Genomic DNA, 12077 nt, shown 5'->3' on the forward strand with positions numbered 1-12077 from the left:
CTAAAACATTTTTTTTTTTACAAAAATTTTAATAGCTGTTAGGTACTTGTCTGAGCTCCCTCCCCCCTCCAATCCACTCGCACCCCCCCCCCCCCGACCTGGAAACCTGCGGGAAAACCTGCCAGAAACATAAATAATAGCAGATACAGTAAGTGCTGGTGCAGTCCAGAGGGAGCAGACGCATTGCGTTGCCACATAACACTGCGCTGGCCCTGCACATACACGTCATGAGCCAAGAGCCTTCCAGAATCTGGATCCGCTACCCGACCACAACGCACTGAGTCTGTCGCACACAGTGAGTGACCTGCTTCCTCATTCGCCCCAGGTCCCAGCCAGGCACCCGCACAAACACCTTCTCTAACCTCCTCCTGGTCTATCTATCATCTTTCTCTCAAAAAATCTCTGTCTATTGCTTTCTCCCTCTCTCTGACTTCTTTTCTATATGGCTTAGTATGAAGGCAATGTCCCCTGTGGGCCCACTCATTTTGGGGCCCAATGTCAGTATTTTTTTTACATCTCTTTTTGGTTTGCCACCCTGTGGTCCCTCTGACCTGGCCATTGTCACAACTAAATTCAGGGGTTATTTATTTATGAAATAATCTTTGTGCCATCCTGCTATACCTTCTGGTGACATTTATATATGAAATAATCTTTGTGCCATCCTGGTATGCCTTCTGGGAGTATTTATTCTCATGGGCGTAACTACTGGGGGAGCAGGGGGTGCAAATGGGCCAGGGCCCACCCCGGCCAGGGCCCACCCCCCCGGAAGATCGTGCGCGCGGCAGCCAGCTGGAGTTGGCTGCAGCGGCACAGAAAAATCGCGCACACGAGGGAGGGGCCCGTCTGCACGGCTCGCACCAGAGCCCGCCCCCACCAAGTTACGTTACTGCCCATTCTGCTATACCTTCTGCAGGCATTTGTATATGAAATAATCGCTGTGCCATCCTGCTATGCCTTCTGGGGGCATTTATATAGGAAATAATCTTCGTGCCATCCTGCTATGCCTTCTGGGGGCATTTATATATGAAATAATCTTTGTGCCATCCTGCTATGCCTTCTGGGGGCATTTATATATGAAATAATCTTCGTGCCATCCTGCTATGCCTTCTGGGGGCATTTATATATGAAATAATCTTTGTGCCATCCTGCTATGCCTTATGGGGGTATTTATATACGAAATAATCTCTGTGCCATCCTGCTATTCCTGCTATGAGTTCTGGGGTATTTATACAAGGAACTGCCACTGTACCATCTTGCTATGAGTTCTGGAGGAATACATGAAATTGGCACTTATTGATATATTTTATATATTCAGTGATAGTGTAACTGTAAGATGGGGAATGGTTTAATAACAGGAGTGTCTCCCACTGGCATGTTTGGAGTTAATGGAGTGCTTATTGTACAGTTTTCAGTGATCTTACTGACACATCTGGAATTCAGTGCTCATTGGTAATTTTTGTAGTGATTACACTGGTACACCTCGGGTTAATAAACTGAGTATCAATTTTCTGTAGCAGTTATACTGGCATGCCTAGGGTTAATATGCCGTTATCCATTTTACTTTGGGATTTACATCTGGGTTGTGTTTAGGTTAAATGGGGGTGTGGTCAAAAGTAGGAGTAGTCTCAAAAAAATTGCCGCGCTAGGGGCAGCAACGTAGTGGGCCCATTGCCCAAGGCCCACCAAGGGCTTAAAACGGCCCTGTAGGTGGGGAGAGTGCAGACTCCCTGTGACAGGCCTTCAGCCTTCATTCCTCAAACCATCTTTACGCAGGGCCGGCCGCCGGCCATATCGCGCCCCGCCCACCGCGCAACCCAGGACGCACGTGCGCAACCATGCGCAAGCGAGGACGCGCGTGCGCAACCGAGGACGCGCGTGCGCAACCATGCGCAAACGAGGATGCACGTGCGCAACCATGCGCAAATGAGGACGCGCGTGCCACTTCCCCTGTACAGCAGCAACTCTATGAAAACTAAAGCTCTAGTCCAGTGATCCCCAACCAGTAGCTCGCGAGCAACATGTTGCTCTCCAACCCCTTAGATGTTGCTCCCAGTGGCCTCAAAGCAGGTGCTTATTTTTGAATTCCAGGCTTAGAGGCAAGTTTTGGTTGTATAAAAACCAGGTGTACAGCCAAACAGAGTCTCCTGTAGGCTACCAGTTCACATAGGGGGTACCAAACAGCCAATCACAGCCCTTATTTGACATCCCCATGGACTTTCTCATGCTTGTGTTGCTCTCCAACTCTTTTTACATTTAAATGTGGCTCACGAGTAAAAAAAGGTTGGGGACCCCTGCTCTAGTCCTATGGTTATTGTTAGCAGGGCTAGCAGCAATAAATATATATATATATATATATATATATATATATATATAATATATATATATATATATATATATATATATATATATATATATATATATATATATATATATATATAAAGTTGTACTTGTTACTAGAGACCCCCCCAATCAATGCTTGGTATGGTCCTATGGTTTTTAAGCCCTAGAGGCAAACTGACAGCCGAGCAGCAGACACGTGGTTGCCCTGCCCATCCCATTCATAATTACAGTACTACATAAAAGCTCTAATAGGCACTATTGACAGCACGGGGCGTGTCTGGTTGCTTCTAGAGACGAATCATTGGACGGGGTGTGATCGGATTCACCAATCAGCGAGCTCCCCGGGCTTGTTTGGATTTAAATGCCACATAAGTAGACTCTGCGGTTCCAGTTCGCTCACGTTCACTGAGTAGAGTCTGTAGTAATGGCAAACGCCTCTCAGTGTCTGGATGATGTGCCTATGGGTGGTCGCTGGCCCGCAGCTCCCCCGGACCAGTACAACGAGGCTCACCGGCTGGCGATGGAGGAGCTGGTATCCGGGGGTCCTGAAGCCATGCGGGGCTTTTTAAAGCGAGAGCGGCTGCCGAGCTTCTTGTCCGAGCCGGAGATGGGGGAGATCCTGGGCTGCGCCTCTGTCCTTCCGTGCGGCGATGAGGAAAACTCCATGTCCGCCTCGGTCGATTGCTCGTCGGTCACTTACTTCCCGGATCGCTCGGACGTGGAGCCGCCTATTCTGGAGCTCGGCTGGCCGGCCTTTACCACCGGCTCGTACCGCGGGGTGACTCGTGTGGACGTGCACTTCCAGCCCAGTTTCGGGGACACCATCTACACGTGCAAAGAGGCGGCCCGGGAGCTCATCAGATCTGCGCGAGAGGTTAGACTGCAGAGACGTGGCCACCCCAACTCATATTGGCATCATGGGTTTTGGCAAGCATGATGGGAGTTGTAGTTCTGCAGCTGCAGAGGCCTCCAATGTAACTGCTGAACGTGTCTAACAATCGAAACATATCATGTATTTTATATTTCTTTCCATTTCAAGGGTTTTGTGAGCTGTAGGCAAGTACCCTAAAACCAGGCTTTGTGCTGAGAAATAGAATATCTATTCTCTAAGATGTAGCCAAAAATTGTTCTCTTTTTCCAATATATGGTAATTATGAGTTCTAATGGTGTAATTGCTATTGAGAGGGACATGTGTTTTTAGCCCTTCTCTGATTCTGCAAACCATATAGCAGAAGTCTGATCTCTGGAAGGTCTGTGGATCAGCTGTTTGTGCCAGGGGAAGGGTTACCAAGGAGACAGGGTTACCAAGGAAACAGGGGCACAATTGCATCAGCCCCCCACCCCAGTGACTTGTTGCTCCAAGGCAGGGTAACAATTGTGACACCCGCTCCATTCAAAGGAATGGGAAATGCCACAATTCTGCCTTGTTTTGCTGATTGATGGGCACAAAGACCCAGGGCCCTGCATTCTTATGCCACAAAATGTGACTGTGTCATTAACATTAAACAGGGGGAGGGTGATTTAGGGGGATTGGCATTATATCTGTCCGCCCGGCTCCTTCCTTTGGAGCAATAAATCTTTAGGGGGATAAAACTCTGCAAATCTCCCAGTGTGCCATTACTCTGAAGCTTATATCCCATGGGAAGATTAATATCTGCCACTCCTTGCTGTAATAAGGGATGGTGCATATTCCCGGTTGTATAGGGACGGGCGAATTTTTTCGTCTTGTTTCGCCCTGTAAATGACGCCCATAGACTTGTATAGCGTCGTGTCAAAAAAAAAAAAAAGATGCCGTCAAATTTTTGCCCACCATAGACTTTAATGGGCATTGGTGACTTTTTGCTGGCGGTGAATTTTTGGCAAAATGAAACGGGTCAAATTCGCCCATCCCTATTTCTAACAGCTATGAATTAGATTTGAATGCTCTGCTGTCTTCTACAACTTCCCTCTGTGAAGTGAAGCAAAATGACATTGTATGTAAAAAATCATCTCTCTAGCTTAGCCTTATAGCTGGCCACACACACACGACAGGTGGGCTCATTATTCCCCTTTGTGGCCGCAAGTCTATGTGTCAATAGTTGCATAAACCCCTCTGAGCAGATCGCTGCAGGTGGGCCACAAAGCAAGTTCCATCATGAAACAAATAAAAGTGTGGGTGTCATGTGAGAATTTCCCCAGCTTTGTCAGCAGTCCCCTCAGGGAAGCCTGTTATGCAGAAGGTATGCTCTCAGTGCTTGTGGGGGTTAATATGACAAGTATTTTCATATCCCCAGAAACTAGTTATTCTCCCCCCCCCCCCAAGGAAATAATCCCTAAACCTCAAATAATGGCTGATTAGAAATAATACAAGACCTTAGAGCAGTGATCACCAACCCCTTGAATGTTGCTCCCAGTGGCCTCAAAGCAGGTGCTTATTTTTGTATTCCTTGAGGCAAGTTTTTGTTGCATAAAAACCAGGTGTACTGTCAAACAGAGCCTCCTGTTGACTTCTAGTCTACACAGGGGCTACCAAATGTCCAACCACAGCACTTATTTGACACCACCCAGGCATTTTTTTTCATGCTTATGTTGCTCCCCATTCTTTTTTTAGATTTGAACGTGTTTCACGGGAAAAAGCTTGGAGTTCCCTGCCCTAGAGGAATTTATACTCTAGTCCAGTGATCCCCAACCAGTAGCTTGTGAGCAACATGTTGCTCCCCAACCCCTTGGATGTTGCTCAGTGTCCTCAAAGCAGATTCTTATTTTTTAATTCCAGGCTTGGAGACAAGTTTTAATTGCATTAAAATCTAAGTATAGTGCCAAGTAGAGCCTCTTGTAGGATGCAAGTCCACATATGGGCTACCAAATAGCCAATCACAAGCCTTATTTGGCACAGAAGGGACTTTTTCATGCTGGTATTGCTCCCCAACTCTTTTTACGTTTGCAGTTAGAGTAATATTCAGCCCCGTGTATGTACATAATTTGAACAGCACTGTCCTAGTGTGCTCTTGTACTTGCAATACTGACCAGATGAGCTTTGCTTCAAGCCTCGCCAGCCAATCTCGAGTGCCAACTGCTCTCCATCTGGTCCGTTTTGGAACTTGATATTCCCAATACCTTTTTATTAGCACTAACCATTGATATGTAAAATAAGGAACCAACACCCACCTGTTTCTTAATTAGGTTTTTATTTGTAATCGGCACTACCCCATGCCTCCCTGTGGAGACGACCCCCCAACGCTTAATTTTTTTGTGCTCTTACAGGTGCAAGGAAGGGCGGCATTGCTAGTGCAGATGATGCCTGAAGTTGGGTCTTGAGCAGAGATATTCTTTAGTCAATTAAGATCCCATTGGATCTATAGGGCATCCGCCTGCCAATTGTTGGCATGCTGTGAGCCATGAATATGTCATATACACGACATGTAACATGGCTTGCATATTGTATCTGTCGTGCTGAGTGTTTGAATCTATTCATCCAACCTACAAGTAATTCTTCTTGGCTAGAAATGCACTACTTTTTATGTCAAAAAGCCTTTAATTTCATTCCCTTCTGTGCCAGAGCTAAAACCATTGTATTGTGTAGAGCTTATCTGTTATTGCTGTGCAGCATCGTGCCCTATTGCCCTGTTCAATCTGAATGTCTGTTCCCATGACGACAAAGCAGTTTATTTATATACGCTATATTCGAGCTTCTGAAGCAAACACGCAGTTTGTGCCAGTTTGAAACGATAGAAAAGTTGGTGTTGCTGGTGGTTCTTTCAACACTGTTTTTCAGTGGGGGCAAAGTTATTTGAAAATATAATTGTTATTGGAAGAGGCTGGCTATTTCTGTTCTCTGCACTGCTGGTTCTGACTCCTGAAAAAATCAGCCGATTTACAGACCTAGAGCAGAACAGTTTATTTTTTTTTTTAAATTGCTGACAATCCTATTTAAGCACTTTCTTTGATACTGAAATAATGTGGTGTTTTTTTTTTGGTTTTTTTTGTATTGCAACGGTTACCAACCTCAGGGCCCAAAAAACCCTTCTATCAAGATATGACTCTTGCTCTGGTGGGGACTGCATCTGTGCATTTATCATTCTGCCCTTGGGGGTTATATTGAGCAATTAAACACCCACTGCACTGTGAGCATAGCATCTACATTACTGTACTCCCTGAAGGGACTGCTGACAATGCTGGGAAAATGAATAGAATATCCAGTAAGTCTCGCAGTTAATAGTTAATGTGCCTGAGCATGCCATGTGGCTCTGCAGATGTTTTCCTGCCATTAGGGATGATTATATTCTTACACAGTTCCAACAAAATATAATATAAAGTGATCTTAAAAAAATGCACTTTTAGCAACTTAATAATAATTACTGATGGTTTGGGAGGTGATTCTTATCAGAACTTAATTTTCCATGTGCTGTGCGGAACCTGTCCACGGAATAGTCCTGGAGACAAGAACTATCAATTTGTCAAATAAAAGCAATAGCTTAGAGCTGTTCATGTAATGGTGCTATTTGTCACAAAGGGTGCTATAAATTCACTTTGGGAGTTAAATCCACCAATACCTTGTCCTTTGATTGTGCAGCCCCGGTACATATAATATGCAGTAATAAGTACTGAATGTAGACATAATGTTTCTTGTATCTGTACTAATAATTGTTCTTCTTTTACAGGTCATTGCCTTGGTTATGGACAACTTTACAGATAACGACATATTCAGGGATATCCATGAGGCTTGCCGGAAACGTAGGGTCCCTGTCTACATTCTATTGGACCAGACACAAGTTTCTCACTTCCTTACCATGTGTTACAATCTGGGTGTTTCCATTGAAACAGAGCCGGTAAATAAGTCGATTGATTGATTGCTTCTTAGGGTGACAAATAATGATGTGGGACAGGGGAATGCAGTTGGTTACCTTGCCAGTGTAAATGTAGCCCAGAGTGCCTAAGCATTGTGTTGCCCTTTAGTTACTACTCATCCTAATGTTGATAGTTCTGTATAGGTTTCACTTTTGGAGCCGGTCCCTTGAGTGAAAGTTGGCAAACTGAAATGGCAAATATTTATACTAGGAATTCTATAGCCTTGCCTTGACATTGACTACTGCTTTTGTTTTTGCTCTCAATCACCCTTCTTTGTTCCCCACAGCACATGAGAGTCCGATTATTAACTGGGAACAATTATTATACACGATCGGGCACCAAGATCATTGGGAAGGTGCGGGAGAAGTTTCTGCTAGTAGATGGAGTCAAAGTGGCAACAGGAAATTACAGGTGTGACTATGGAATGCGTCATTGTCCAGTATGGTGGTGATGGGAAATCTCTTTTCAACCCATTGTTGTCTTGGTTCAGCTGTTGGTTCTTATACCTACAACTTCTTGTCTCCCTGTTTGTGTGATAATTCCCTTCAAGAAAACATGAACTGTGAGCATTGGAACTTAGTGGGTCACCGTTCAGCTAGGGCCACTGTATTGTACGCAAATAAACTTCTTATCCACTTGTTGGTGAATATGTTTTTGAGGCAAGAAGGGTCCGTACCATCTTTTATAAGGTAGTGTAAGAATAAATGCATTACACAGCACTTTTGTATCTGGGTTTTAGGGGACTGACCAATGTTATAATTTTGTTTGTTTATTTTTGTTTGTTTTTTTTTTTTCAGCTTCACCTGGACTGATGGCAAGCTTAACAGCAGTAACATGCTTGTTTTATCTGGACAAGTAGTGGAGAAGTTTGACCTGCAGTTCAGAATTCTTTATGCCCAGTCCAACCCTATCGGTGCCAAGCTTCTCTCGTCTATAAGATCCCGTGTTATGTGCCTGGACAAGCTTCCATGCAAGTTGCCTGCCTCCAAGAAACCTACACTGAGCAGCCTTTTGCGCATGGATCAGGCCAAGCTCTCCAGCACCCCAAAAAGGCATTTTGATGAATTTGGTGCCAAGTTCAACAGAGATGTTGTTGCCTTAGACAAAGCTGCAGAAGACGAGTGGCTCCAGAGCTGTGACATTATCTCAGGGCTCAAGGAAATGCAGACTGTGGAAGTTCAGACCGAGCCATGGGAGGGGAAGAATAACGTCAGAGGGGTGGATGTTGGCATACAGACTTCGGTAGCTGCTGCAAATGCTGCCACGCAGACCTCTGTATTATCAAGAATGGCTTCCACCCAAACTGTAATGGTCTCAAGATCAATTACTACTCAGACAACTGAAACTTCACAATGTACAACCCAGACACCAGCACCCACATCTTCTGTAGCCAGGCTCTCAAATTCCTCCAACTCTTCCTCATCCTCTTTTTCTTCTGCTTCAACAACCAGCACTGGCTCAAACTGTTCTATGAAGTCATCTGACTTCTCTGGCACTGCCTTTTATCAGCCTGAATATCCACTGGGAAACTGCTTCAAGAAACTGACCAAGGACCGGCAGTATCACTACTCCACCATCCGCTCTAAACTCAACCACATGGTGTCCATATTGTCCAATCGAAACCGTGTGCCTAATTCTTACATGGCCAATGATGCACCGTGTTATGGTCTGCAGAGGAGAGAGATTATGCACGGCAGTCTCCTCAATCTTCGGGATGGGGTACGCTTTTATCCTAACATGTGACTGTGGATGGATTCCAGGTCTAAGATATATTATTAAACCTTTTTAACCTTGTGTGCTTTCACTACTGCTTTATGTCTCTTTGAAGCACTTTATCTTTTTCCAGTGCCTTGACATGAGTGGCATGTTTTAGACCGTAGAATATTTTTGTCTAAAAACACCCCTCTTTTATAGATGTTTCTAATGTTCTTTACCCAATTCCTCCCTGAGGGGAGAAGCCTAACCTTAGGCATAAAAAGAAGACAAGTTGGGAATCTCCTGAATTGGAGGAACAAGTTCAGACTCCTTTTCTATTGTAGATGGATGAGAAGAAGATTTTCATGTCACCTGCTGTTTAAAACACCTCTGGGTGGTTGATTTGATTTCATCAGAAAAAACGGCCTTACATGCACTTTTATTCCTTGCTTTTTTTTATCAGACCAATGACTTGTTTGTCTTTCTACAATGATCCAATGAGTGACATGTTTACTAGTCTCTTCTCCATGTGCTATGAAACGCCCACTGTGAGTATGCGGCAGCATTAAGACTAAATAGTAGTCCATAAAATTAGCACTCATTGACTTGTCTGTGAGACTAAAACAATTGCCATCTCGACATCGGCATTTTATGGGCTCTGAGATTTTTATAATTTTTCTGAGAACCATATCAATGCAACCCACCTAATAGCAGGTGATAATGAACAATGATGCATTTGGCAGCAAGCCGAGCACCTGAGCACCTTTACATTTATGGGTTTCCCATGATGAGGTTACTGGTTTTGCCATATTCTGGTCACTAGATGCCTATAATACAGCTGGATTGGACCAAGGGCACGTGCATGGGTGTGCAAGCAAATACACAATGACTGAAAATAAATCCCAAGGAATGATATGTGCCTGCTATGTAGAAATGTGTGCAGTAATACTAGGATTTCTCGTTTGCAACTGGGATAGATTTAACACTTTTCACCCCCCTCCTTGTTTACTTTGTATTTTAACATTGGAATTCGTTTTTATTTGACTTTCCTCAAATATTTATTTTGAGTCCATTGCTGCACCTTCTGCAAATAAATGACTGTGTGTGGGGAACGCCACTGAATAATCAAGAGGAAGAGAGAAACCTGTGTGTCATGAGAAAGAGATTATGTATCCCAAACACCCAGATAAACATGTAATTGCTATATGATATGTACTGTATGTCACTACAATTTTACATTTGGATTTTAAATTTCCTTTCACCACTTTTCCTACTCTTACTCTTAAAATTGGCTATTTAGTCACATGTATATGTTTTCCCTTTCAGTCGTCTTTTTGTTCTTTTTTTTTTTCCATGAATGGTCAGTGCCATACCTTTGCTATTAGTACTACCAACTACCGAAAAATATTTTATAATCCTAGGCCTGCCAGCCTCAGCAGTTGCTCTGGGACCATGTGTTCCTTGGCAACACTTCTGATTGACTTTAGGGCTAGTCCACACGAGGAGATTCGGGAGATTTTGTCGCCTGGCGACTAATCGCCTCGTCTTTTGCGCGACTATCTCCCTGAACTGTCTCAGCGTTTTTCCCCATAGGCTACAACGCAAAGTCGCCAGGCGACAGAATCTCCTCGTGTGGCCTTACCCTTACTATAACCTGGACACATAGGGGTATATTTATCAAAGAGTGAAGTTAGAGATCGCCACAATCCACTAGCGTGAAATACTGCCTCTCCATTCAATTCTATGGGATTTTTAAAGGTGTATTTATCAAATGGTGGACTTTTGCTTTCACCCTTTCAGAAAAATAAGCCTTTAAAAATTTCATATAAATGAATGGAGAGGGGCGGTGTTACACTCTAGCGGAGTGCAACACCGCTCTTTGATAAATTTACCCAATAGAATCTAACTTGCTGGGACTTGCAAAAGATATGGATTCTACAGTATATTGTTGGCAGGGAAATATGTTATTTGGCCCCATAGCATTGCTCCGAGTATTTGTCGTGCTGCTTTTTTACCAGGGTACATCCTGCAATGTGAATGAAAACACTAAGGGGCGTTATGTTTTTCTTACACTATAAAATCTGCTAATTTAGCATATACTGACTTGATTTTTGGGCAGCAACCTGTGGGTTCAAATCTGGGTGATCCAATCATTTGTCACACAGAACAACAATCAGACGGTAATGGGAACCTATGAACCTAGCTTGACGGTATTAATGGGTGTTTGTTTGTTTTTTAGTCTATGAGGAAGATATTCCGGCTAGAAATAATAGTTACTTCAAATACCCTTCCTAACCTATATTGTTAATAATAATCGGGAAATAATTCATCCGCTTAAAATGTCAGATGCTGGATGAGCTGTACAACATTATTGTTTGGGGATATATACCATCAAATTCAATGTTTTTTTTTTTTAAAAAATATATATACACACCTCAAGGATGTGTTTTATGTTCTATGTTAAGGCTTTTATTTCATAAACCTGTAGTTTAGCCAACATGGTGAAGGCTAGGATTAGGCACTTTTGGGTGGTATGGGTTTATTGTATTTGCTATGTTAATATTGTCTAATAATATTTTTTAATGTTCTGCATGTCCTGGGATATAGTAAATAAGGTTGTGTTTGTTTGGGATAAGGTTTATTAAACTTATGCTTTTAACCAGTTTTGTCTTATTTTGTACAAAGTAAAATGTATATTTTTCTCTACAGGTTCCTTCAAAGCGCTGTCTCTATACAGATATTACGCCTGTTGTATATACAGTTATACAAGCTGTAAACTGATTAACACCTGATCTATCTATCTATTTACTTACATAGATGATAAATTGCATTAGTACAATTAGACCTTGGCTTACATTTTCTAATTTGATTATGAAACGTTATTGATGATTGTTTACTATTGGCAACTGGTAAACGTGGCGCAAGCAAAGGAGGCAGGGTCGAACTTGGGGTCCTAGGGCCAACCGGGCTGCCACCTTAGGGGTCCCAGCTCCAGGCTTGAACTCTTCCAGAGGCCTCATCCCTTGCCCATCTCATGTACCTGTTTACTTCTGTCCTTTGCGGCCACGATCAGGGGGAGTGCTGCAAGTAAACACAGTTGGTTGGGAGATTCAAACTGCTTTCAAGATCTCCCACCCAGTGGTGATGCGGCCAGCGGGAGGCATACCGCCCCTCAATTTTTGCTGCCTTAAGTTCGGGCCTTTGTGGCCTGCCCA

General features: G+C 43.5%; 1 protein-coding gene across 1 annotated transcript; it reads left to right on the plus strand.

Moving 5' to 3' along the window:
* Positions 1-2710: 2710 nt before the first annotated feature.
* On the plus strand, positions 2711-11274 carry fam83d.L (family with sequence similarity 83 member D L homeolog). Its single transcript, XM_018235202.2, has 4 exons — positions 2711-3214; positions 6981-7148; positions 7454-7578; positions 7965-11274. Exons 1-4 carry the CDS (start codon positions 2765-2767, stop codon positions 8908-8910), a joined length of 1689 nt encoding a protein of 562 aa, XP_018090691.1. The 5' UTR covers positions 2711-2764; the 3' UTR covers positions 8911-11274.
* Positions 11275-12077: the final 803 nt, after the last annotated feature.

The sequence above is a fragment of the Xenopus laevis genome, chromosome 9_10L (assembly GCF_017654675.1).
Source record: "Xenopus laevis strain J_2021 chromosome 9_10L, Xenopus_laevis_v10.1, whole genome shotgun sequence".
Taxonomy (NCBI): domain Eukaryota; kingdom Metazoa; phylum Chordata; class Amphibia; order Anura; family Pipidae; genus Xenopus; species Xenopus laevis.

Excerpts from the sequence above, each read along its gene's own strand:
- fam83d.L (XM_018235202.2), top strand. The coding sequence starts at position 2,765 with ATGGCAAACGCCTCTCAGTGTCTGGATGATGTGCCTATGGGTGGTCGC. Across the intron at positions 7,149-7,453 it reads TTTCCATTGAAACAGAGCCG|CACATGAGAGTCCGATTATT; the intron begins GTAAATAAGTCG and ends TGTTCCCCACAG. Across the intron at positions 7,579-7,964 it reads GTGGCAACAGGAAATTACAG|CTTCACCTGGACTGATGGCA; the intron begins GTGTGACTATGG and ends TTTTTTTTTCAG.